This window comes from Leptodactylus fuscus, chromosome 10, assembly GCF_031893055.1.
Source record: "Leptodactylus fuscus isolate aLepFus1 chromosome 10, aLepFus1.hap2, whole genome shotgun sequence".
Taxonomy (NCBI): Eukaryota; Metazoa; Chordata; class Amphibia; order Anura; family Leptodactylidae; genus Leptodactylus; species Leptodactylus fuscus.
In genome coordinates this window covers 21582179-21605905 of record NC_134274.1, presented here as the reverse complement: position 1 = coordinate 21605905, position 23727 = coordinate 21582179, and the positions used below count along the sequence as shown (strand labels likewise).

Sequence of the window (23727 nt, the reverse complement as noted above, 5' to 3'; positions counted from 1 at the left end):
TAAGATCTTTGACCAGCTGCTTGACCAGATTCAGGAGACTAATTGAAGGAGACCTGCTGTTGGTTAATTGTAGGTAGGTAAGTGACCTCTATCGAAACAATAAATACAAGAGAAGAGACCACACCGAGCGGATCCTCGTGTAATAAATTCACAGAATTGGGCAAATTTAGGTTGGGACAAATGCCCCCTCACCTGAGGAGGTTGTGTAGTAACACAACACTCAAGAAGCTCGTAATACCCTAATTTAAGGGTCTAAGGCAGCTGCTGTAGGCGTCACTCAGACATAGAGATGCAGGGAAAAATGGACCAGTCAATTTGCCATCGCTGGTGAAGAGATGAGTGACGGTGCTGTATAATCGACACACTGAGAACTTGTTGAGTAATGTATGGAAGAAATGTACACACTTGAGAAAGGGCTGTTTAGCCTGAAACGTGTTGTGTGTCAATAAGGGAGTACCTATTATCTTTATCGGGCGAGCGCTGTTTCCTTCTTGGCCGAAACCTACAAGGGGGCTGGTCCATTTTTCTTTGCATCTCTATCGAAACAAGTCCCCCTTTTGCAGCAATGTAGTTTGTGGCCTGCTTCAGCTGTGTCTATGTCTATGTATTTAAAATTGTGGATGCTTTGGTTGGACATGGATTCCTGAGGAGACTCAGGCCATAGGGGGCTACCAAAATGTTTGCGTGGTTTTTTTGAGCCAAAATCAGGAGTGAATTGACGGGAGAAGTATAAGTACTTCCTATATACCAAGTTCTAAATTATTATGAAAATTAGATTTAATTGTCATAAACATGAAATCATTTGTTTCTCAATTGAACTCATGGCTGGTCTTGTGTCTTAGGTCTCCTTGGATCACTATAATTAATCTCAAACACCTGTGATAGTTAGTTTGCCAGGTGATTCCAAGTAAAGTAACCTAAAGAATGTTCCACCTTATTAAGCAGACCAAAGGTTTTCAGGTATCCCATATTGATGGCATAGTGGATAGTTGGTGGATGGCCACCATGTCCTAGCAAGGCTGCAATGTCCGACATGGAAATTCTCAAACTCCTTTAGAAGAAGAACCATTCTAAAACATTGTCAGTTGTTAATAAAGAAGTTTGTCCATCTGCAACATCTAGGTCATTCAACAAGTTGTCATATTTATCTTATTGTACATTAGAAGACATTTTCTAATTTTTCCCACTGCTTATGTACATTAAATCTGGGCCATACTTTTGTTTCCAACTCAAATATATATTTGCATTTGACCAATGTCTGACTTTGCCACTTGTATAAAATTGCCGAACAATGTACTACACCTACTGGCCTTACAACACATTAAATTGTATTTCTGTTGTCCTGGAGCACTTTTGAATCTATGATACAACAGGACACATGTATAGTGTGACATCATATGACAAGACGATGATATAGGCTTGTATATTTATAAACTGCCACACATACGATTAACATTGTAAACATTTGGTTAAGTTCTGCTCCAAACCTTCCATAAATTGTAGTAAGTAGAGATGCGCTAACTGCTTTGGATTGGCCTAAATTTTCCAAAAGTTTAGTGACTGGTCATCCGTGAACCAGAAGTGAAATTATTGTACTCTGTGGTCTCTTCAGACCAGTAGGTGAAGGCCTAGGGGAGGTTTAAAAAAATTACAGCTATAGCCACCTTACCTTGGCTTTTTTGGGTCTCCTTGTGGTATCCAATGCTCTCTCTGGATCCTCTTCTGGCCTTTTCCAGCCTGGGTGAATTCAGGCCTCAGCAGCGACCGTGGGGAGCATGACATCACCCAGGAGGCCAAAAGAGGCCAGAAGGAGACCAAGAGAGAGTGCCAGATATTGTGGGCAGGCCCAGAAAAGGTGACGGAATGTGAATATAACTGTTTATTATTTTTATACACTGGGATATGAAGAGACCGCTGACTTTAGGTGCAACTCATCTAGCTGTTACTTACAAAAGTACTCTGACGACTCTGCAATAGTAGGCCTCATCACAGACAGAGATGACAGGGAGTACAGAAACTTAAACTGGGATTTTGTGGAATGGTGCCAGCAGAACCACCTCAGGATTAATGCTGGGAAGACCAAGGAGATGGTGGTGGACTTTAGTAAGCGGAGAATTGCTTCAAATCCAGTGGATATCCAGGGGATGAGCATTGAGATAGTGATAAGTGATAAGTGATAAGTACTTGGGTGTGATCCTCATTAATAAACTGGACTGGACTGATCGCCTGGAGGCGCTCCACCGAAAGGGTCATAGCAGACTCTACCTGCTCAGGAGTCTAGGGGGCACTTAGGGTCTTTTCAACTCTGTGGCAGCATCAGCCATCTTCTTCGGAGTGGCCTGCTGAAGGAGTAGCATATCACCCAGGGATAGGAATAGACTTGATAGGCTGGTTAGAAGGGCCAGCAAAATCATGCTGATAGAGCCCCACATATGCGTGAATAGCCTTTAAAAAGGCTATTCAGGCACTGCTAAAGTTATACTAAACTACCCCCCATTTTAAAATAAAACTCTAAAAAAAATATGTTTCAACTTACCGAATGTGCGTGGGGGGTGGGCATTCAGGGTCTGACGTCATCTTCAGCCACACCTCCTCTTTCAGCTATGTCCTCGGGTGCCGTATAACTCGCGAACTGACCTTTGATAAAAAATGGCGCCGGTGCATGCGCAGTAGCAGTAGTAGAAGCAGCATGCTACTGTGCATGCACCATTTTTTATCAATGTCAGTTCGCGATTTAGATGGGACCAGAGGACATCGCTGGAAGAGGAGGCGTGGCTGAAGATGACGTTGGACCCTGAATGCCCGCCCCCCGTGTACATTCGGTAAATTGAACATATTCAGTTTTAGGGTTTTATTTCAAAACGGGGGGTAATTTAATATAACTTTACCGGTGCCTGAATAGCCTTTTTAAAGGCTATTCACGCATATATGGGGCTCTATCAGCATGATTTTGCTGATAGAGCCCCTTTAAAGAGAAGTATTGTGGAGCATTATATGAATAATCTGCATGTTCAAGTTCCCTAGTGAGACTAAGAAACGTATTTAGAAAAATAAAAAATTCAAGGAGAATATTAGGAGCCATATTCTACCCTTTTTTACTTAAAAAGTACTTTATTATAGGAAGAAATAAAAAAATTAAAATAAATTTAAGAAACTATATAAATTTCTACTATTTATCTTCTATGATAAACTCTATACTTACTTTTTGTTCATCCTGCTTCCTAAAAATGTTAGAAATATGTATTTATTTTTCAAAAATAGTAAACCATAGTAAATATATACATCTGGAATTGTGGGACCTTAAGGCTCGTTCGCATCTGCGTTGGTATTCCGTTCAGGGAGTCCACATGGGAATACCCCCTGAATGGAATACCAAACGCACTGGCAAGCGGTGTGCCAGTGAAAGCACACGGAACCTATAGACTATAATGGGACCCGGGTGTTTGCCACCAGATCTCCGCAGGGAACATCTGGATAGGAAAGTACTTCACAATCTACTTTCCTCTCCGCATGACTCGGGTGGAGATTTCGCGGTGAGCACATGGACCCCATTATAGTCTATGGGGTCTGTGTGCTTTCACTGCACACCACTTGCAATTGCATTCGGTAGTCCATTCGGGGATCCCCAAGAAAATAAGATTTACCCCTACTAAAAACATCACTAATCCTGCAAATAAAAAAACAAACCCTGATATAGAAAATGTACATCCCCAGAAAACCTTAAAAAAATACAGAGATGTAAAAAACAAAAAAGTTTGAGAGCTGTGGCTACAAGTCTTTACCTGTACTAGTACAAATTTTTGTATTTTTCAACTTGGTCCAGTTGGTGTTATTTCTTTTGGTGGTTTGTCGTAGATATGGACATAAGTCAGTTGCATTTTTTGTGTGGGGCAAATTGAACGGTAGGTGAAATACATAAAGTTTTAGTCCAAAAATATTAACTTTCGAAGTAAAGATTCCACCATTGTTTTGTTTTTGAGGACTTCACCAGCTGGAAGACTACAAGTATTTCTTTATACTCCTGACTAGAACATTTTTGACATCTTCGTTTTTAAGGCTATATATTATGGGGTTAAGCATTGGAACGAGGACAATATAGAGAAGAGAAAAATACTTATCCTGTTTGGGTGACATACTTGATTTAGGTCTCATGTACAGACAGATAAATGTCCCATAAAAAATACTGACACACGTAAGATGGGCTGTACAGGTAGAAAATGCTTTATGTTGTCCTTCGGTGGATTTTATCTTCAGAATGGTGGAGATAATAAAAATATATGATATTAAAGTCAACATGAAAGCTGTAATTACTAACAAAGTTCCTTCAAAGTAGGATAACATGGTAATAATAGTTGTGTCCGAACAAGCAATATGTAACAAAGGGTTAATATCACAGAAAAAATGGTCAATGTAGTTATTTGAGCAAAAAGATAGGTTTGACGTTAACGCCGTGTGTCCGGTAGGATCTAAAAATCCAACAAGCCATGAAAGAAATGAAAATCTGGCACATTGTCTTAAAGGCATAAGCGCAAAGTAACGAAGAGGATGACAGATGGCGACATAGCGGTCGTACGCCATAACTGCCAGCAGGATGATCTCCGTACAAGACAAACACATGAAAATATACATTTGTGCTATACAGCCTATAAACGAGATTGTCTTTTGTTTGGTGCATAGTATAGCTAATAATTTTGGCAAAATATTTGAGGTTGAAGTAATATCAATGAATGAAAGATTGACAAGAAACACATACATAGGAGTGTGAAGATGAGGAGTTCTCCATATAAGAACAATAATAATCAGGTTCCCGCATAAAATCAGGAAATAGATAAATAGGAAGATCCCAAACATTGGGATTCGGAGTGTAGGAATATCAGAGAAACCCTGGATTATGAATACTGACATGTTAAAATTGCCTGACATGTTAAAGATTTGCAGTTGTATTAAAATTTCTGTCCAACGTTCTTCCGTTTACTATAAAGAATTTTCTTTCTTCCTAATTTAACACCAGAAACTTTCAGTATTAAAGATCTTGATAAAAGGCGTAAGGAACCCCTAAACTGAACATGTATATTCTTGTTGCCCCTCTTACCTCTCTTAAATTCACAGATTTATCTGATTATAAACTATGATATCACTGTGTGGAAGGTCCTGGCAGGGTACAGTGTAGCTTATCCTATAGATTCTGTAAAACTTGATGGCACATGCGTTTTTGATCAGCTTCAGACAGATGTAGGTAAAAGAAAATAAAAATAAGATTTTATGCAGAAATTTCACCAAAAATAGCCAAAACTTTTACCAAACTACATAACCTGATTTTCTTCGCATAGTCACTGAAAGAGTTCATATGTTAACCACTTCCGGACCGCCCACAGACTATAAACGTCCGGATAGTGCTTGCCTAGTTCTGACAGGACGTACCGGTACGTCCAGTCAGAACACAGTAGCTGCACAGAGAACGTGCAGCTACTGAAGCTGGGAGCCAGCTGTAACTTCAGCCAGAGCTCCCAGAAAGATGGCAGGGAAGGTTTATTACCTCCCCTGCCTTCTCAATCGCTGTGTGTACAGCGCTCAATGAGCACTGTATACATAGCTATGGACACTGCCATAATTCAGCCACCCTCTAACCCGGCGGTCACGTGATCACGCGTCTTGCAAGAGCTGCTGGGTCCTACAGGACCCAGATCAGCTCTGCATACTGTGTATACAGCGTGCAGGAGGCTGTTTTCCTCCTGCAACTGAGGCTAAATGTACCAGCCTCAGTTATAGGAGAAATCAGCCTCCAATACAAAAAAAAAGGGATCAGATGTCCCCAAAGGTCTCTTATCACCTTATGGGGACACAATCTGAAAAAAAAAAAAAAAAAAAAATATAATAAAAAAGTTTTAAAAAAAGTAAATAAAATAATAAAAAAAAATTAATAATACGCTAATAAAATGCTGTTATTAAAGGTTATAGCCCCACCCCCGACGACACCATACAAAATGAAAATTACCATAACAGAGAGGAAAGATTATATTATAAAGTTTTTCAGTGACACTTTGTGTTATTAAATTTTTTAATTTTTTTTTATTGAAAACCAGACACAATTTCCCTCCTATTATGTTTATATTTTCCCAGATATAAAAAAAATTAAAACACATTTGAAAATAAAAACAAAGCCCTATGTGTCCCCGAAAAAAGACATAAAAATTAGTTGACTGAGACATACGAGAAAAATGTTACAGACCTCAAAACTGCACGTACAAAATAAACCTAAAATGTGTCTGGTCCTGGATCACAAATTGGCCCGGTACTGAAGTGGTTAAAAAAAATGTACATATCTGTTCTCTCCATTTATGAATATATGGTTTTAAGGAATTGTCTGGGTAACTGAGACAGCATTGAGAATGCAATAAAAAAAATAAATAAAAATAAACAAAAAAAAAAACACATAGAAAAGGGAACAAAATGCAAAAAGATGAACCAAAAATTCTTGTTAATTAAACAATCCCTTAATTGTATTTTAGATTATTGTACATAATACATAGACTAGACTCAATGATTAATTCATCTGAAATCTGAACTACAGAAATAACTTAATATTAATATAATATAAATGAGAATTTTCTGCACAATAGTTACATACCTGTGTGTATTGTATAATTAAATGCGCACATCATATTGGATCAATGACAATAAAAGTAACGGCAAGTTACAAAGTATCGACAAGCCCTGCTCTTTTATATCCTGTGCCGAAATGGTTTAATCTCTCTGGACAAATAAACTTGGAAATAACATTAAACTTTTGGGATTTAAAAGTTAAAGTTAAAGTTTCACATCTAGTAAAGTTTTACAATAGACAAAAAGACAAATATAACTCTGAAGATTGATAACTTATTTTATTGACTCCTTCAATATTCAAATTGTTAGCCAAAAACCTTGTGAACACGTAAAAAGTTTAAGTTCTAAGTTCTGAATTGCATAAGAAGGCCTCTTTTTTTTCAGTATTTTAAATTTTTAACAACAATACCACACATTTCATGCTTCCGACATGACTATTCTTTTTAGAGACATTTTTGGCGGCAATTTTCATTTTGTAACATTTCCGGTTACCCTCACTATATCCTCGCTGTCTGTAGGTCTTCTTCTGCCTCTTCTGACTCCCAGTATGATGTCATGTGCTCAATGGATGCAAGTGAGGCCAGTGAATAACATCTTGACGCTGTGCATGCATCATGAATTTGGACCCAGGGTGTAATAATTTCACTTCCAGGTCAAGGGTCTTCTTGAACCTTCAAACTACTTTTCATTCTGAATATCACTTATCTATCCATCTTGAGAAGGAGTGTAAATCACATGCCTTAGGTCTATAGAACTCTATAGAAATGGATGAGAGGGTAGCGGTTCTAGGTCAGATTCTTCTGTACTTACTGCGAGTAGTGTATGGCTAGTATGTAGTAGTATAGATAGTATGTAGCAGTGTATGTAGTAGTATATAGTAGTCTCCAACTACCACTGTAGAGAAAGCTGCAAATATCTGATCTAACATGCAGATGAAAAAACTATTAAAACTGCAGAATGTCAATTAATGAACAAAAATAGTTTTACTTCTCTGTACACGCACATAACAGGTTATCCTAAGTAGTTTCGAATAGCACGCTCCCATAAGAATAAATGGATGCAGCCGGCACACAGCCGGGGCCAGCGTCCTGCCGCTAAACCCACTGATCGCTGGCCGCTCCCATTCATTCCTATGGGAGCATGCTATTCAAAACGACCGTTTCAAATAGTACTCGCTCATCTCTAATGTATACCATTTGTAGATTTCGAGGAAAAAAGCTTTGAAGTGTTGTACAAATGAGACAGTTGGTGTACTGAGGGTGGGCCTTCAGCCCTGAGTTATGCGTTGCTGCCGCTTGGGGCCTTAACCTAAAAATGATTTAGTGTTTTTCAGATTAAAGATATATTGGCTATTCCCTCATATATGTTGTGTGTGTGAGCCCACCTGTTTTAAGTTGAGCGCCTAAATTTTCAGGACAACAATTTAACTTAGGAAAGGGCAACATGGTGGCTCAGTAGTTAGCACTGTATGTTCTCCCCGTGTTTGCGTGGATTTCATTCCATACTCCAAAGACATACTGATAGGGAAAAATGTAGATTGTGAGCCCTATATGGGACCGTATCTACCCTATATGGGGCTCATAATCTACATTAAAAACAAAACAATTTAACTTAAGAAACCTAAGACTTGGTCAGTCAAAAAGATGACTCTTAGTTGGTTGAGGCCAGCCATCATCTGCCAGACTAAAGATATTTTTTCATAAGGTCGATTAGAACTTTTTTAACATCTTTATTCTTAAGGCTATATATGATGGGGTTAAAAATTGGAACTAGGACTACATAAAAGAGTGAAAAATACTTATCCTGTTTGGGTGAAATATTTGATGTTGGTCTCATGTACAAACAAATTAAGGTTCCATAAAAAATAGTGACACACGTAAGATGGGCTGTGCAAGTGGAAAACGCTTTACGTTGTCCTTCAGAGGATTGTATTTTTAGAATAGTGGAAATAATAAAAATATAGGATATTAGAGTCAACATGAAGGCTGTTATAACTACCAATGTCCCTTCGATGTAGGTTAACATGCTAATAATAGCGGTCCCTTTACAAGCAATATGTAACAAAGGGTTAATGTCACAAAAGAAATGGTCAATGTAGTTATTTAAGCAAAAAGACAACTTTGATATTAGTGCGACATGTCCAGTAGGGTCTAAAAACCCAATAAACCATGAAATAAACGAAAATCGGGCACACTGCCTGAAAGGCATAAGGACAAAGTAATGGAGAGGATGACAGATGGCGACATAGCGATCATACGCCATAACCGCAAAGAGGATGATCTCCGTAAACGTCAAAGACATGAAAATATACAGTTGCGTTATACAACCTAAAAATGAGATTGTTTTTTGTTTGGCATAGAGGATAACTAATAATTTTGGTAGAATATTAGAAGCTGAAGCGATGTCAATGAAGGAAAGATTTACTAGAAAAAAATACATAGGAGTGTGAAGAAGAGGAGTTCTCCATATAACTCCAATAATAATCAGGTTCCCACATATAATCAGGAAGTAGATACATAGAAAGAGCCCAAAAATTGGGAGTTGCAATGTAGGAATATCTGAGAATCCACTTATTATGAATACCGAAATATTACATTTACCCATTGACTTCACAGTTACAATATAAAGTGTATTAGTCGGAAAAATTAATTGTAGAAGCTGATGGGGTAAGCGTCCTAGGCCGGATTCAGACCACTGTAGTCATGAGAAAGGAAAAATTAGATTTTATGCAGGCATTTCACCAAATATGCACCTTTACTATATACCATATGACATTGGTCCGAGAATTTTCTTTCCATACCCTCTCATTTTTCGAGCAACAATATCTTTATTTAAAAAAAATACTTATGTTCCTTTACCTTTAGGATGTCACCATATACAACAACTTGTGGGTCTTATACCAAATAAAAAGTAAAAAAAAATTGATTGCTTATTGGGGTTGTTAAAGAGTCACTGACGAAAAACGTAACCCTTTCCCGACATCTGCCGTAATAGTATGGCGCATGCCGGGTGTGTCACTATGGCGACCGCCCGGGAGCCAGGTGGCCGCCATAGCCACCGGGTGTCTACTGCTTTATGCAGTAGACAACTGGCTCTAATGTCTCCGATTGGTCCCCGGAGGCAGTAACTCCTCCGGCGCCTTTGACCACGGTGCCGAAGGAGTTACTGGTGCCGCCATTTTGCCGTTGATCGCCGGCACTTGGAGCAAGCTCCAGGACCAACGTCATGTTTCCACGACAGCTGGGAGCCTTGTAAAGGCTCCCGGCCGGTCTGCAGCCTCTTTCTTTTGCAGGCTGGTCTATGCAGTCTGCAAAAGAAATTATAATTTTTTGCAATGCATTGCAATGCATTAGCATTGTAATGCATTGCATTAGTGATCAGACCCCCTGGGGTTCAAGACCCCTAGGAGGTCTAATAAATGCAAAAAAAAAAAAAAAGTAAAAATAATATAATTAAAAAAAAAAAAAAAAAGGATTAAAAATTAAAAATCACCCCCCCTTTCCCTAGAACACATATAAAAGTAGTTAAATACTGTGAAACACATACATGTTAGGTATTCCCGTGTCCGAAATCGCCCGCTCTACAAATCTATAAAAATATTTTTCCTGTACGGTAAATGCTGTAGCGGGAAAAATAGTCAAAAGTGCCAAACCGCTGTTTTTTTCACTGTTTTGATTCTGATAAAAATTTGAATAAAAAGTGATCAAAGCAATAGCATTTCCCAAAAATGGAAGAATTAAAAAGTACACCCAGCCCCGCAAAAAAAGACGCCCTATGCATCCCCGTACACTGACGTATAAAAAAGTTACCGCTGTCAGAATATGGCGACTTTTAGAAAAAAAATTTTTTAACACAGTTTTGGATTTTTTTAAGGGGTTAAAATGTAAATAAAACCCATATAAATTTGGTATCCCCGGAATTGTAATAAAACACAGAATACAGGGGACACGTCATTTTGGTTGCACAGTGAACGCCGTAAAACCGAAGCCCGTAAGAAAGTCGCAGAAATGCATTTTTTCTTCAAACTCACCCCATTCTGAATTTTTTTCCAGCTTCCCAGTAACATCTCAATAGTAGTATAAAGTAAAGTAGAGCTACATACCTGTGTCTATTCTGTAACGCACATCGTAACGGATCAATGACAATAAAAGTAATGGCAAGTTCAACAGCGTTGAAAGCTGCTCTTTTATACCCTACAGCAAAATGGTTTAACCTCTCTTGGCAAGCGAACTTGAGAATTAAAGTAATCTTTTGGGATTAAAAAAGCTAAAGTTAAGTTTCAGCTTTAACAAAGTTTCACGAAAAAAAAAAAAAAAAAAGCAAATGACTATTATAACTTTGAACCTGTCAAGGACTTAAAACTTAATTTATTAATCCCCGCAAAATTCAAATTGATAACTTAAATTCTTGTAAAAGCCAAAAAAGTTTTATGAATTCTCAAAAAGTCTCCCTTGTACAAATTTTTTTCAGCATTTTTAAATTTTAACTAAATATCATGAATTGGATGTAGCGGTCAGGGCATTTCTTTTTAAAGACATTTTTGGAGGCAATTTTTATTTAACATTTTGAAAATCATTTTGTTGTTTTTGAAGTTTTATGGAGACGTCTATGAAAATGACTCCCCAGAATGCTATATACAAATCCATAATTTCAGTTTTTTAACTATTTGTCCTCTCAAAGCTCCATTTCTAATTCAACACAGAAATTAAAAGTGAATCTTCTCATTTAACTCTTACTCTCTCTCTCTGTCTCACACACAGGCATACACACACGCATGAGCAGGATCATATTGTATAGGACATTATAAAGAACTGCTAATCATCAATAATGTGAGTAAAGTACTTGGGATAAGATAGAAACTTACTCCAATCTCATTTAGCTCCTGAGCACTACCCTCACCCTTCCATAGACTTCTCTGTAATATGATTCCTCTGTAAGCTGCAATATGTTTTTCTGTAGCAGAGATTTTGAGAGTGAATATGAGTGTAGGAAATATATGATTGGAGATTTGGCACTTCTTTTGTTGGTTTATGCAACACTTGATGAAAATTTATTGACCATTTAAATAAAACAAGTCAAGTTTTCCAGAGCAAATACTGATCTTTGGATGAACTCTTCCCTTTTGCTTACATATGGAATACTGACTGAGACTGTGTGTACAGAACCAAGTCAATTAATGGAAACAGAATCTTATCTACAAGCTGTGTTAAAATCCTTCATCAGAAGCTGAGTTGCACTTTGGTTTTTCAACCCACAGATTATCAATGCTTGAGTTTTCACAGTAGGACCAAAAATGACCAAGTTTTTGTGATTTCAGCGTTCGGAGATCCCTGCTGCTGATTTTTCCTGATGGACACTCAGCAGCAGAGATCTCTGAGGTCTAGACCTGAGTGAGCTATCATACACTCATTTATTGGAAAAACATGGATGCAGTTTTTCAAACTAGTTTTATTAAACTCACAGCATTAAATATTGAATACATTAATATACATTATTCAAGTTAGAAATGAACCATAACAATAACATTTCAAAAATAATAAGATATTCACGGGTGTAGATGCTTCAGATGAACATAAAATATATATGGTATAAAAAAAATGTAGGTTCAGGTTATTAGAGATGGGTGAATCGGTTTGAATCTGGTTCTGTTTTTTTTTTTTTTAACTAATCGAATAAATGGAGATTTGTCTCAGGCAAACTAAACATTATTATTCTCTGCAGACCCCAGAGTATAAGAGGTGCGGCCCAAGGGAGGTGAAAATAATATATAAAATGTTAGAATTCTCCTTCTATTAGCTCTTTTGGGCCTCCTCGCGCAGTCCATTGCTGTTCATCTGAAGTCTGCTGCTCTTCTATGATGTCATTGGCTTCACCAGTGATGTTTTTACATTGATGTCATGATGCTTGGTGTGCCTGTGAGAACACTGGTGGCCCAATCACAGATCACAGAGGGATGCCTGGTCTCCGTTGTATTATACAATGGAGAACCATGGGCAATACCTGCAATCAGGTTTGTTTGCTCAGTCCCCAAACGGACCCAACAAACAGAAACCCGAATGTAGGTGTGAACATAGCTTCTGTCTACAGGCATGTGCTAGCCATAAGCTGCAAGATCAAAAATATTTTTGTTTCATTCTAACTAGAACATTTTTAACTTCTTCATTCTTAAGACTACATATTATGGGGTTACACATTGGAACTAGGACAATAAATAAGAGAGAGAAATATTATCCTGTTTTGCTGAAATACTAGAAAGGGGGTCTTATGTACAAACAGTTTAATGTCCCATAAAAAATACAGACACATGTCAAATGGGCCATACAGGTAGAAAACGCTTTACGTCGCCCTTCACTAGATTTTATCATCAGAATGGTGGAAATGATAAAAATATATTATATTATTGTGAGCAGAAATGCTATAATCACAAGTATTGTCCCTTCAACATAGGTTAACATGGTAACAATATATGTGTCTGTACAAGCGAGATAGCCACAGATAGGCTACATTCACTTTTTTTATTGCTGTAAATCGGTGCCAAAATCGGTAATATGTCACTATCTTTGCTAATTTGCAAAGGAACTTTTTGGAGCAATGAGGACATGGTCACAATGTCAGCCCCCTCTAAGCTCATTTGCACATTGACAAAAATCTCAATATCTCAGCAAGGGAAACACCAATTCACAACTCGATTCAAGTGACCCTGATCTATCTGCGGGGTCGGATTGATACCCTGGGGTCTGGGAATAAACTCCCTTTAAGCCCTAAAGTTTTTTTTTAGAAAAAGACATGGACCCGTACAGTACATTGATCATATCCTCTCACCTCCCTTTAAGACCTATAAAGGTTTTTTATTAGCCAATGTTACTTTTGAAACATTGCACAATACAGACAGAATAAAATTCTAACCTAGGAATACAAATAGTCAGAACTACAGACATTGGTTGTATATGAGCCTCATACAGACAAACAGCGTCTTCTTGGATTCCTACTTTGCTTTTTTATGGAAATTTGGAGAAATAAAATTAGATTTTATTTCATACAAATTCTATTATTCTTATTGTTATTGTGAATTTGTGTGTCCTAAACCTCATATTGTGACCCTGCAGGAAAGAGAAACAGAAGAATAATTTGGGGCAAATTTATGGATATTAGTAAATGGGGCCTGTGAATTTTATATGACTTTGTGCAGTTGATACGACATTACTGCTTTGTAGCATGTGAGAATTATGCAAAAAAGTAATGGCAAATGGACGAATAATAAAGTTAATATTACAGTATATTAAACATTGTTTTAGTTCTATTGAGTAGTTCAGGTTATTACACGAAATACATAGAATGGATTAAATGGTTAATGCAGAATAGTCACCTACCTGTGTGTATACTGTAATGAAATATACACATCTAATGGCATCCTGTATTGTAAAGCTCTGCCCTGTTATATACTGCATTGACGTACAATAGTTTAATGCCTTATGGAAAACAAGTTGCAAAATTGAAATAAACTTTTGGGATTAAAAAACAAAGTTACTTTTCAGACCGAACAAAGTTGAGTTTGAAAGTTACTTTCACAACTTATCAGTGCATGTGGATGAAGTGTAGGGCGCTGGTCTTACTAACACTCTCTGACTACCGTACTGCCCACATGATCCTCCATCACCTGTAACTGCTATAGGGTGCAAATGGTGGCCTTTCTAGTTCCTGCGATTTAGGATTTTGTTTACCGCACCTTGTCTTGTATTTCTGATCTCATTTCCCTGTCTTCTGTGCAATATATTCACTACTCATTGCTGACTTGATTTGCTTCTGACATCTGTACCTGTGCCTCCAGTCCTGGCCTCGTTCCTCTTTCTGACTACTTATACAGACCATGACCCCAAGTCTGAACCTCTGCAGCTCTCCTGACTGTGTACATATCAGTATTATTTGATCTGCTTGAACAGATACTACCAACACCATACCTTTAAGAGGTAGCAACCTTGTAATGTCCCTTCAGTGTAGTCCATATTCCTGTATGGGGGATTAAGGATGAATCCTGGGGAGGCTACGTTGACAGTTATATTAACAGTAAACCAGAGTCAATCTTACTTGGTAGTAGAGTCAGTCCACTTCACCTGGCTCACAACACTCATATAGGGGATCCTACTGCAGTGAGAAAGTGGAAAACTAATTTAGGTCAGGTCTACATAAAACATATGTGCATCAGGTTAGCTGTGGTGTACAGGTGGTTGAGATAAAACCACCTTAAGAAGGTCAATTTATGCTGTGAGACTTAACCCCAGTACTATGTTGCACAATTCAGAGATTAAAAGCAGTGGGATACCAGCCATGGTCACAGATATAGTACTGAAACTAGTCGACATGGTGTCTTCTGTGCACATAGAAGCCAACCCAACTATTGAAACCAATATTTTTAGCTAGGTTAATAATTGGAATGGGTTTGTAACAAAATGGCTGCTACGACATGCATAATGGTAAATTATTATAGTCTGGGGTACCTACCGACCCCAGAATAAAATAGGTAGAGGCCTTGAGAAGGTAACAAAAATACTGCTACCGCTTTACAGCCTCTTCGCAGAGTCTAGCACTCTCTGCCTCCTTGGTGATGTCCGGTACTCTCCTGTGATGTCATACATCTCAGTGATGATCCTGGGTGCATAATTGGGCTCTAACGGTGACATGGACATGCCAAGCAACAAGACATCTGAAGAGATCCCAGAGTATAATAATTCCACTTCTGGATTTATCCAAATAAGCTTGGACCATAACAAACCAGAGGATCTCTTTGTGTGAGCGTGGGAAAACAAATCTTTAGGGGTTGGTCCATCATTGCTGAGTACTGTACTTTTACCAATCACTTAGGTCAAAATTTTCTGGGTCATTAAGTGGATACTACCACTCCATTGAGTCAAATTTCTTGACTGTCAAGGTTAGGCATATATATATATATATAATAAACATACAAAGCTAAGTAGTATTAATACAAACATTGATAAATATCTTTATTAGGATTGGACATATATATTGAAATAGATAAAACAACCAACACGGATCAACACATAAATTACTGCCGAGTCAGAAATACAATCATATTATCCTGTATAAACATGGACATAAAGGGCATATCCCTACTAGCTTCATAAATAATTCATATCATCACATCAATGTGAAGGTAGACCCACCATTGTATCAAGAATTAAGGCCAACCTCATGTACAAAAGCAGCTTCAACATTTTGAAGGGTGTTGGATACAGATATTCCAAGTATCCAGAGTAGATTTCCAAATGGAGGACATCTGGTCCCAGTGAATTCCCATTGACCTTATGAGCAATTAACTTTTCTATCCTGGCCAAAGTAATAGTTTCTAGATATCCAAGGTTCTTTTCCGATAGTTGTCGAAATATGATAGTATTTAGGCAGGTATAGTAAATAAGTTACCATAGTCCCTGCCAAACTGAGAGTGATGTAATTGTTGTTAGAATTTTATGATCTACCTAGAATCTGACTTTTCTTTAGTAAGGTATCCCAATTCTCAAATTCTATAACAAGGTTTGGAAAAAGGTTGTTTTCATGTACTATATGGGCCCAAAGTTCACTGTACTGGTAACCAAGTTTATCCATTTTGTGCCATGGAGGACCCTATAAAATAATGTTCTCTGCCGAGACATTCTCTAGCCATTCTCTTCACATGCCCAACAAATTCATTCTTCATTAAATATACAGTGGATCTGACTCATCTCCTCCTGTACACCTTGAGAGTTTTCCACATTAATATATTATAGTGTTAATGGTTCCAGAGTTTATCTCCAAAAAATGTTATCAGCTGTTGCATAATCTGAATTCTAAAGAAAATTTGTACTAACTGAATGAAGAGAGTATACTCTATGATGTGGCTTAGCCTTCACAAGTCTAGCAACCCCATCTTGTCAAGAAACTTCTGGAGTGCTGAAGAATCCCAAGAGAAGGACTATTATTGTGAAATTTGTTTAGAGGGCAGCATGGTGGCTCAGTAGTCAGCACCATTCCCTTACTACAGTCCAAGGAGTTTGTATGTTCTTCCAGTATTATCGTGGGTTTCCTCTTGATATTCCAGTTTCCTCCTACGCTCCAAAGACAAATATATGTCCTATATGGGTCAGTGACTGATCATGTCTATAAAGCACTGTGATTATGTTGCAAAATAAATAACATAGTAGGGCTCAACACCATAAAGATTATCTTAGAATTTCGGTATGAAACTCCAAGGAAGGCATCGATATACAGAATTGAAATACTGGTAGATGGGAAAATATATAAGTACATGATCACCTACAGGGGGAAAAACATAATGACCTTCAGGGTCACGTGCTATCTGTGTTATTGTCTATTGTCCCCATCCAATTATTTGGAGTATAATGTATAACTGATGTGTTGTGCATCAGTTGCACAGATGATCCTGCCAATACAGTTTTTATTGCACGTTTTTGAGCCAAAGTCAGAAGTGGATCCAACGGAGGCCAATTCTTTATATTTCTTATTCCTTTAAAATCCATTTATGGATAATTTCATTATTACTCTACCACAAAAATGGCGGAATCTCCTCTGAAAAAAACTGGCAGATTAATCATGACATGCGAGCCAGCAAAGTGACGTAAAAGCTGTTAAAGAGTCACAATTTTTGTTGCAAATCATAATGATGACTTTTTAAGTTTTTCTCCCCATGTGTCACTTTCCAAAAAGTGGGCATGATAGGGGCAAGGCCATCAAACACATCAGATTTATCATTATTTATGCCTTTTTTCTGGTGTAAATGAAGTTGGAAACACATGCTAGCAAGTTGCTGGTGTAGAGTTTAAGAATACGCCTAATTTCTGACAATGAGTGGACCTTATCATGAATTAGGGTTCAACACCGGTGGTGCTTGGATCTTCAAAGCTAACATAGAAAGGCTTGGTTTATGCCCAACCAAGTTGGTCTTACGCATTAGAGTTCTACCGTGACCAATATAAGATGCTGTTTTGGTTCTTTGCAGATAGAGGAGGCAAATCAAGCAAAAAATTCTTATTCTTAGACGCCACAATGTAATTTGATTCTATGAGTTGAGCTTTCTACTAGAGGTTAAAGAGGGCTGTTGGTTTCGAGGAAACTCTTAAATGAGTTTTTGATGGGTAAACGTGATGAGTGTTTTGATGACTATTTGATGTGTACAAGTTTTATACTGTAATCTGGTGGCCCCAATATGGAGTTGGCTGAGTTTTTGAAGACTGTTTTGTGCCAGCCATCACCTGCAAGACTTAAAATATTTTTTCTTAAGGCTTACTAGAGCTTTTTTAACTTCTTCATTCTTAAGGCTATATATTATAGGGTTAAACATTGGAACAAGGACAATATTAAGAAGTGAAAAATACTTATCTTGTTTTGGTGAAAAACTTGATGAGGGTCTCATATACAAACAGATCAATGTCCCGTAAAAGATACAGACACATGTTAGGTGGGCGGTACAGGTAGAAAATGCTTTACGTTGTCCTTCGGTGGATTTTATCTTGAGAATATTGGAAATTATAAATACATATGATATTAATGTAAGTGAGAATGCAGTAATCCCAAGTAATGTTCCTTCAACATAGTTCAACAAGGCAACCATATACGTGTCTATACAAGCAAGATTTAATATCGAGATTGTGTCACAAAAAAAATGCTTGACAAACTTATTCGAGCAGAACGATAGCTTTGATATCAGTACAGCATGTCCAGTAGGGTCTAAAAACCCAATAAACCATGACATGAATGACAATCTAGCACATTGTTTTGAAGGCATAAGAGTAAAATAATGGAGAGGATGACAGATGGCGACATAGCGATCGTACGCCATAGCGGCCAGGAGAATGATCTCCGTACAAGACAAAGACATGAAAATATACAGTTGTGTTATACACCCTACAAATGAGATTGTCTTTTGTTTGGCATAGAGGATAAGTAATAATTTCGGTAGAATATTTGAAGCTGAAGCAATGTCAATGAAGGAAAGATGTACTAGAAAAAAATACATAGGAGTGTGAAGAAGAGGAGTTCTCCATATAATTACAATAATAATCAGGTTCCAGCATATAATCAGGAAGTAGATAAAGAGAAAGATCCCGAACATTGGGAGTTGGAGTTTAGGAATATCAGAGAAGCCCTGGATTATGAATTCTGATATATTGAATTCACCATCTGATTTCATGACGTATATAATTTTAAGTGTTCCTGGAGCCAAAAATTACAATTTCTGTTCTGCAAAGTGTATACGGAATTTTGTCTCCACCAAATTTTTTTAGAAGCAGAAAATGTCAAATCCCAGATATATGGGTTCCTTAATCTGTCGGTCCTCTGAGCTAGACCCGTCTTCTTCTTTCTTCCCTTCAATTGTGTTAGTGGATTCTATGCAGTGGCAATTGTGTGAAAGGTCCTGGCAGGGTTACTATGAAGCGAGCCCTATAGTTTATGGAGAACTGGTTGGAATGTAGGTCCTTGATCAGATTCAGACAGATGTAGATTAAAAAAAGGCAAATAAGATTTTTGCAGAAATTTCACCATACACAGCTAACATTTTTGCTACATATTATTATTATTATTATTATTATTATTATTATTATCATTATTATTATTATATGTTTTGATAACTTGCTCTATATATTTTGGTTTACTTGCATAGATTTGTATAAATATATGAAATTTAGTTAACTATTAATAGAGATGAGCAAACAGTAAAATGTTCGATATTCAATATTCGTTTTGAATAGCCACTCAATATTCGACTATTCGAATGAATCTCAAACCCCATTATAGTCTATGGGGAAAAATGCTTCGTTTCAGGGGATCCCACCATTCGACTCAGGAGAGTCACCAAGTCCACTATCACACCCCAGAAAATGATGCCAACACCCTGGAATGCAACTGGGACAGCAGGGGAAGCATGCCTGGGGGGCATCTAACATGCCCAAGTCACTGTATTACGTCGGGATCTCTGTCAGCTTGCAATATGCGCGAGCTGACTTTTTCCCATAGGAATGCATTGACTAGCGTTGACTGGCCAGTGTACAGCATTCGGCCAATCAACGCTGGTTCTGCCGGAGAAGGCGGAGTTTAAGATCTGTCCACAGCAGTTTCCATTGTGGTCCGATCTCAGATGTAGCAGTGCTGACACAGCAATGCTACACGGAGAAGCAGTGGAGCTCAGCACACACAGAGATGCAGCAGAGCTGAGTGTGCAGCATGGTTCAACGCACACTCAGCTCTGCTGCATCTGATGTAGCAGTGAGGGTTGGGCTGGATCCTCCAAGAAGTCTTCTCCTTGCAGCGTCCCCGCGGCATCTTCTGGCTCTGAATTCACTCTGCCAGGCATCGGGCCGCACTACAAGCGGACATGCGCAGTCGGCTCTGCCCAGGCCCGATGCCTGGCAGAGTGAATTCAGAGCTGGAAGACACCGCGGGGAAGCTGCACAGAGAAGACTTCTAAAGGTAGTAGAAGAACCAGAGTTGATTGGCCGACTGTATAGCATTCGGCCAATCAATGCTGGTTCTGCATCGAACCTTTACATTCGAATAGTGAGTGGTACTCAATCGAGTGCGAGTATTTCAAATACTGTAGTATTCGATCGAATACCTAATCGATCTAGTACTACTCGCTCATCTCTAATCATAAGCATTATAAGAGAATAAAAGGCTTTATGGGAGTTCTACTTCAAACAATACCCTAGCTTTGCTGTGTTATTTTAGATTACGATGCATACTATAATCCAGAAATCACACTAAACAATAAATGCATTAGAAACCTCAACACTGCAAAACAATAATATACTAACATCATATTACTATAATAGGTACATACCTGAAGTGTATTCTGTAATTAAATAGCTTCATGGATCAGCATTGACAATACTGTCATGACATTGTGTACGGGTGCAGGAGTCTGCATTGTATATTGCAAACTTCTGATCTTTTATATCCTGCCTTGAAACACTTTAATCCCTCAGGACAAACAGGTTTGACATTGAAATGAAACTTTAGGGATTAAAAAAGTAAAGTTCAGCTTCAGATCTAACAAAGTTGTACTATAAACAAAGAAATGAACTAGCGTAACATCGTACTGGTCAGGGATGGATGATATATGAAAGCTGTTCATAGATTGGGAGCAATATTCAGTATACATGAATGTTTATTGACCCTTCAAAAATGGAGGCGAGTTTTATGTGTTGTGGTAGTGCATTCCAGAGTATGGGGATGTATATATTATATATATGCGCAACAGTGCCCAGTATTGACTGAAAATTACAGCGAGTCACTTGGGTCAGACTTGTAGACCAATATTATGTGATTGAGGGCTTATTCTTCCAATACACATGTTTAGGATGAAGTTCCATTTTTTTGTAACTTGTAGGTGTCCAATCTTTGGCAGATGTAAGGTTTTTGGTATTTACTGGGCAGCACAAGAAGTAGTTTGGTGGATGATTTCATTGAGAAGGTTTTCACTCATAAATAAAAAATATTAGTTTTTAAGGACAACATTGGAATCATTCAGTGTCAGGAGTGGCAGTACGCACTTCCACTACAGGCACCATGTAGTTCTGGGGAATACCTCTACAAGGTCCTGTACCTTATGATCTCTAGTGTCAACTTTTGTCGATGTCCACAGAGGATAAAACTTGAAGTGACACTTAGTGTGCATTCACATGGAGTTTTGTGGCGCTGTTTTTTCCACAAAACTCATGTAAAAAAGCAGCGCTGTAAAACAGAATCCCATTGAGTTCAATGTGTAGCGCGCGTAAGACAGAGCCCGTTGAACTGAATGGGATTCTGTATTTACAGCGGCGATATTTCACATGAGTTTTGTGGCAAAAACAGCGCCACAAGACTCTGTGTGAATGCATACGGAGTAAACGCGTGCTCATTTTGCCAAAATACATGTGTAAAGAATAGACGTGTAAAAATAAGACTCACATTTACTTCAATGACATTTTTTACACGTGTAAAAAACGCGGCAAAAAACGCGTCTCAAAATTACCCTTAGATTGTCGCTGCCTGAAAACGATTCAGTGTCAGAAGCTGTCAGACTGTGACCAAAGCATGGTCAACCCCCCTCATCACTATATACTGTAATCTCAATGGTATAATGTCACTATAATACATTTTTTATATATATATATATATATATATATATATATATATATATATAATTCTAATATATTCTACCCTATATGGTACACATTGCAGGGGTCGGCAGTGACACAGTACACACAGGCAGTGAGTTTCAAACTCCAATGGTGCTTTTATTTAGGTGCTTCAGCCCAAAAAACACTGTACAAACAAAACAAAACCCTAGGCCTGCCCAGCTCTAACTATACAGCAGTAGGCCTCACTAACCTAGTGTAGGACAAAATGTGTCATCAAACTCTGTAGCAAACTGTGCAAACATCCAGTCCAGGAGTGATCTCTCTCACAGGTTACAAAACTTGTCAGCCCTCCTTTCACCAGGCTTCCTTTCCCAGTAATGACCATGAGGAAGCCTCACCTGGGACTAAGGGAAAAACCTGTAGTGCACTAGGGGTGCGGACTGGAAGACTCCCACTACCAACCTGCCCTCCAGTCCAGGAAATCCAGCCCAAGTAACTTAAATAAATAGCCTTAACAGACTACATTCTGCTAAAGCAAGATATATCCTTCTGGATTTCCGATATCTTGCCTGGCTGAGGAAACCAGGTGAGAAATACACCCTGTTGAAGTGAAGTAGACTTCATAACAGAGTAGCTTCATTCCAGAACAAACAAAGTTTAAACCTCACAGTCTAGGGGGCATGGCCTATGCAGCTATTGTGAGCAGATGCATCTTCGGGGATTTCCTGCCCTGCTTGCTCAGACAAGGACTAATTTTAGCTCAAAAAAGCCTCCACGGAGACTTGTGCATCGAGTGACTGTCCTTCCCAACCATACCTTGACACTTACCTTCTTTTTGCATCCTTGCTGTTCTGATCCTCTTTCCACCCACAGCCATCTTGTGTGGTTGTACATGTGGCTCCTGAGCTTTGGCTACCTCCAACGATGCCCTCTTCAGAGGATCGCCATCGGAGGAGACAGCCCCAGATGATGGCTGCTTCTACCTGCTTCCCCTCCTCGGTTCCTGCTAGGGTTCTATGTCAGAACTCCCTCCCACAGCTATTATCCTCCTCCGCTTTGTCCTTGCTACCTCCTGCTCCTGCTTTGGTGCCTCTGCTTTCTGTTGGTCTTTGACCTACACAGGCTTGTCAGGTGGGTCTGATGTCTATAATATCCTCTGCACTATCTCTAGCTGCTCCTCCAAATGACCCTGCAGTATCTATCATTATGACCCTTGCACATTATGCAGATCCTCCTGCTCCATCTTTGTCCACAACACCCTCCACTTCTGGTGCTCTGCTTAAGCAAGCTCTGGCCTCCTCCCCATCCCATGGAGTGGATGATATGAACTTGGGGGTGACTCCCTCTATGTCCCCATATACTATCAGGGGGCACTGCTCATCCTCGCCTCTCCTGAGCTGTTTGACCAATATGCTCCACTTCCCACTTCTATGCCAGTTCAATGGCCCCAAATACTTGCTCACTTGTCAAACAGACTGGACTGGACAGGACTTCCAGTCCATGGTCACTGAGGAGACAGATACATTTCACACAGAGATCTCTGCTTTGCGGAAGGACTTTTAGCATTTCACTGTTAGGGTGGAGATCCTTGAGGAAGATCATGACCAAACCCGCGCTTATCTTTCCCAGTTTCAAGCCTTTGTCCATTCCCAATGTCAAACCATGCAGGATATGCAGTGCCATATGGAGTACTTGGACAATAAGGAACGCCATAACAACATCAGAGTCAAAGGACTGCCTGAGGTCACCCAGGAGTAGGACCTACATTTCACCCTAGCGGCATTCTTCATTGCTATCCTCCAGAAACTCCCAACACATAATGTTAACCTTGACTGTGCTCATAGGGCTCTGTGCTCCAAAGTGGTCTGACCTAGCACCATGTAATGTTATTTGTGGTGTACACGATTTTTCCCTGAAGGAAGCCATTCTCTCTAAGACCTGCCGCCAGGGGCGTAATTTGAGGGGGTGCAGAGGGTGCAGTCGCACCAGGGCCCAG

The 23727-nt window shown here is 38.8% G+C and overlaps 3 protein-coding genes across 3 annotated transcripts; all 3 read right to left on the bottom strand.

Annotated features, from left to right (window-relative positions):
* Positions 1-3999: 3999 nt before the first annotated feature.
* On the bottom strand, positions 4000-4905 carry LOC142183137 (olfactory receptor 5V1-like). The gene has a single exon (XM_075258083.1). The coding sequence runs from the start codon at positions 4903-4905 to the stop codon at positions 4000-4002; it is 906 nt and encodes a 301-aa protein (XP_075114184.1).
* A 3381-nt stretch (positions 4906-8286) lies between these two features.
* On the bottom strand, positions 8287-9207 carry LOC142183136 (olfactory receptor 5AP2-like). Its single transcript, XM_075258081.1, has one exon. The coding sequence runs from the start codon at positions 9205-9207 to the stop codon at positions 8287-8289; it is 921 nt and encodes a 306-aa protein (XP_075114182.1).
* An 8653-nt stretch (positions 9208-17860) lies between these two features.
* Positions 17861-18802, bottom strand: LOC142183135 (olfactory receptor 6B9-like). Its single transcript, XM_075258080.1, has one exon. The coding sequence runs from the start codon at positions 18800-18802 to the stop codon at positions 17861-17863; it is 942 nt and encodes a 313-aa protein (XP_075114181.1).
* Positions 18803-23727: the final 4925 nt, after the last annotated feature.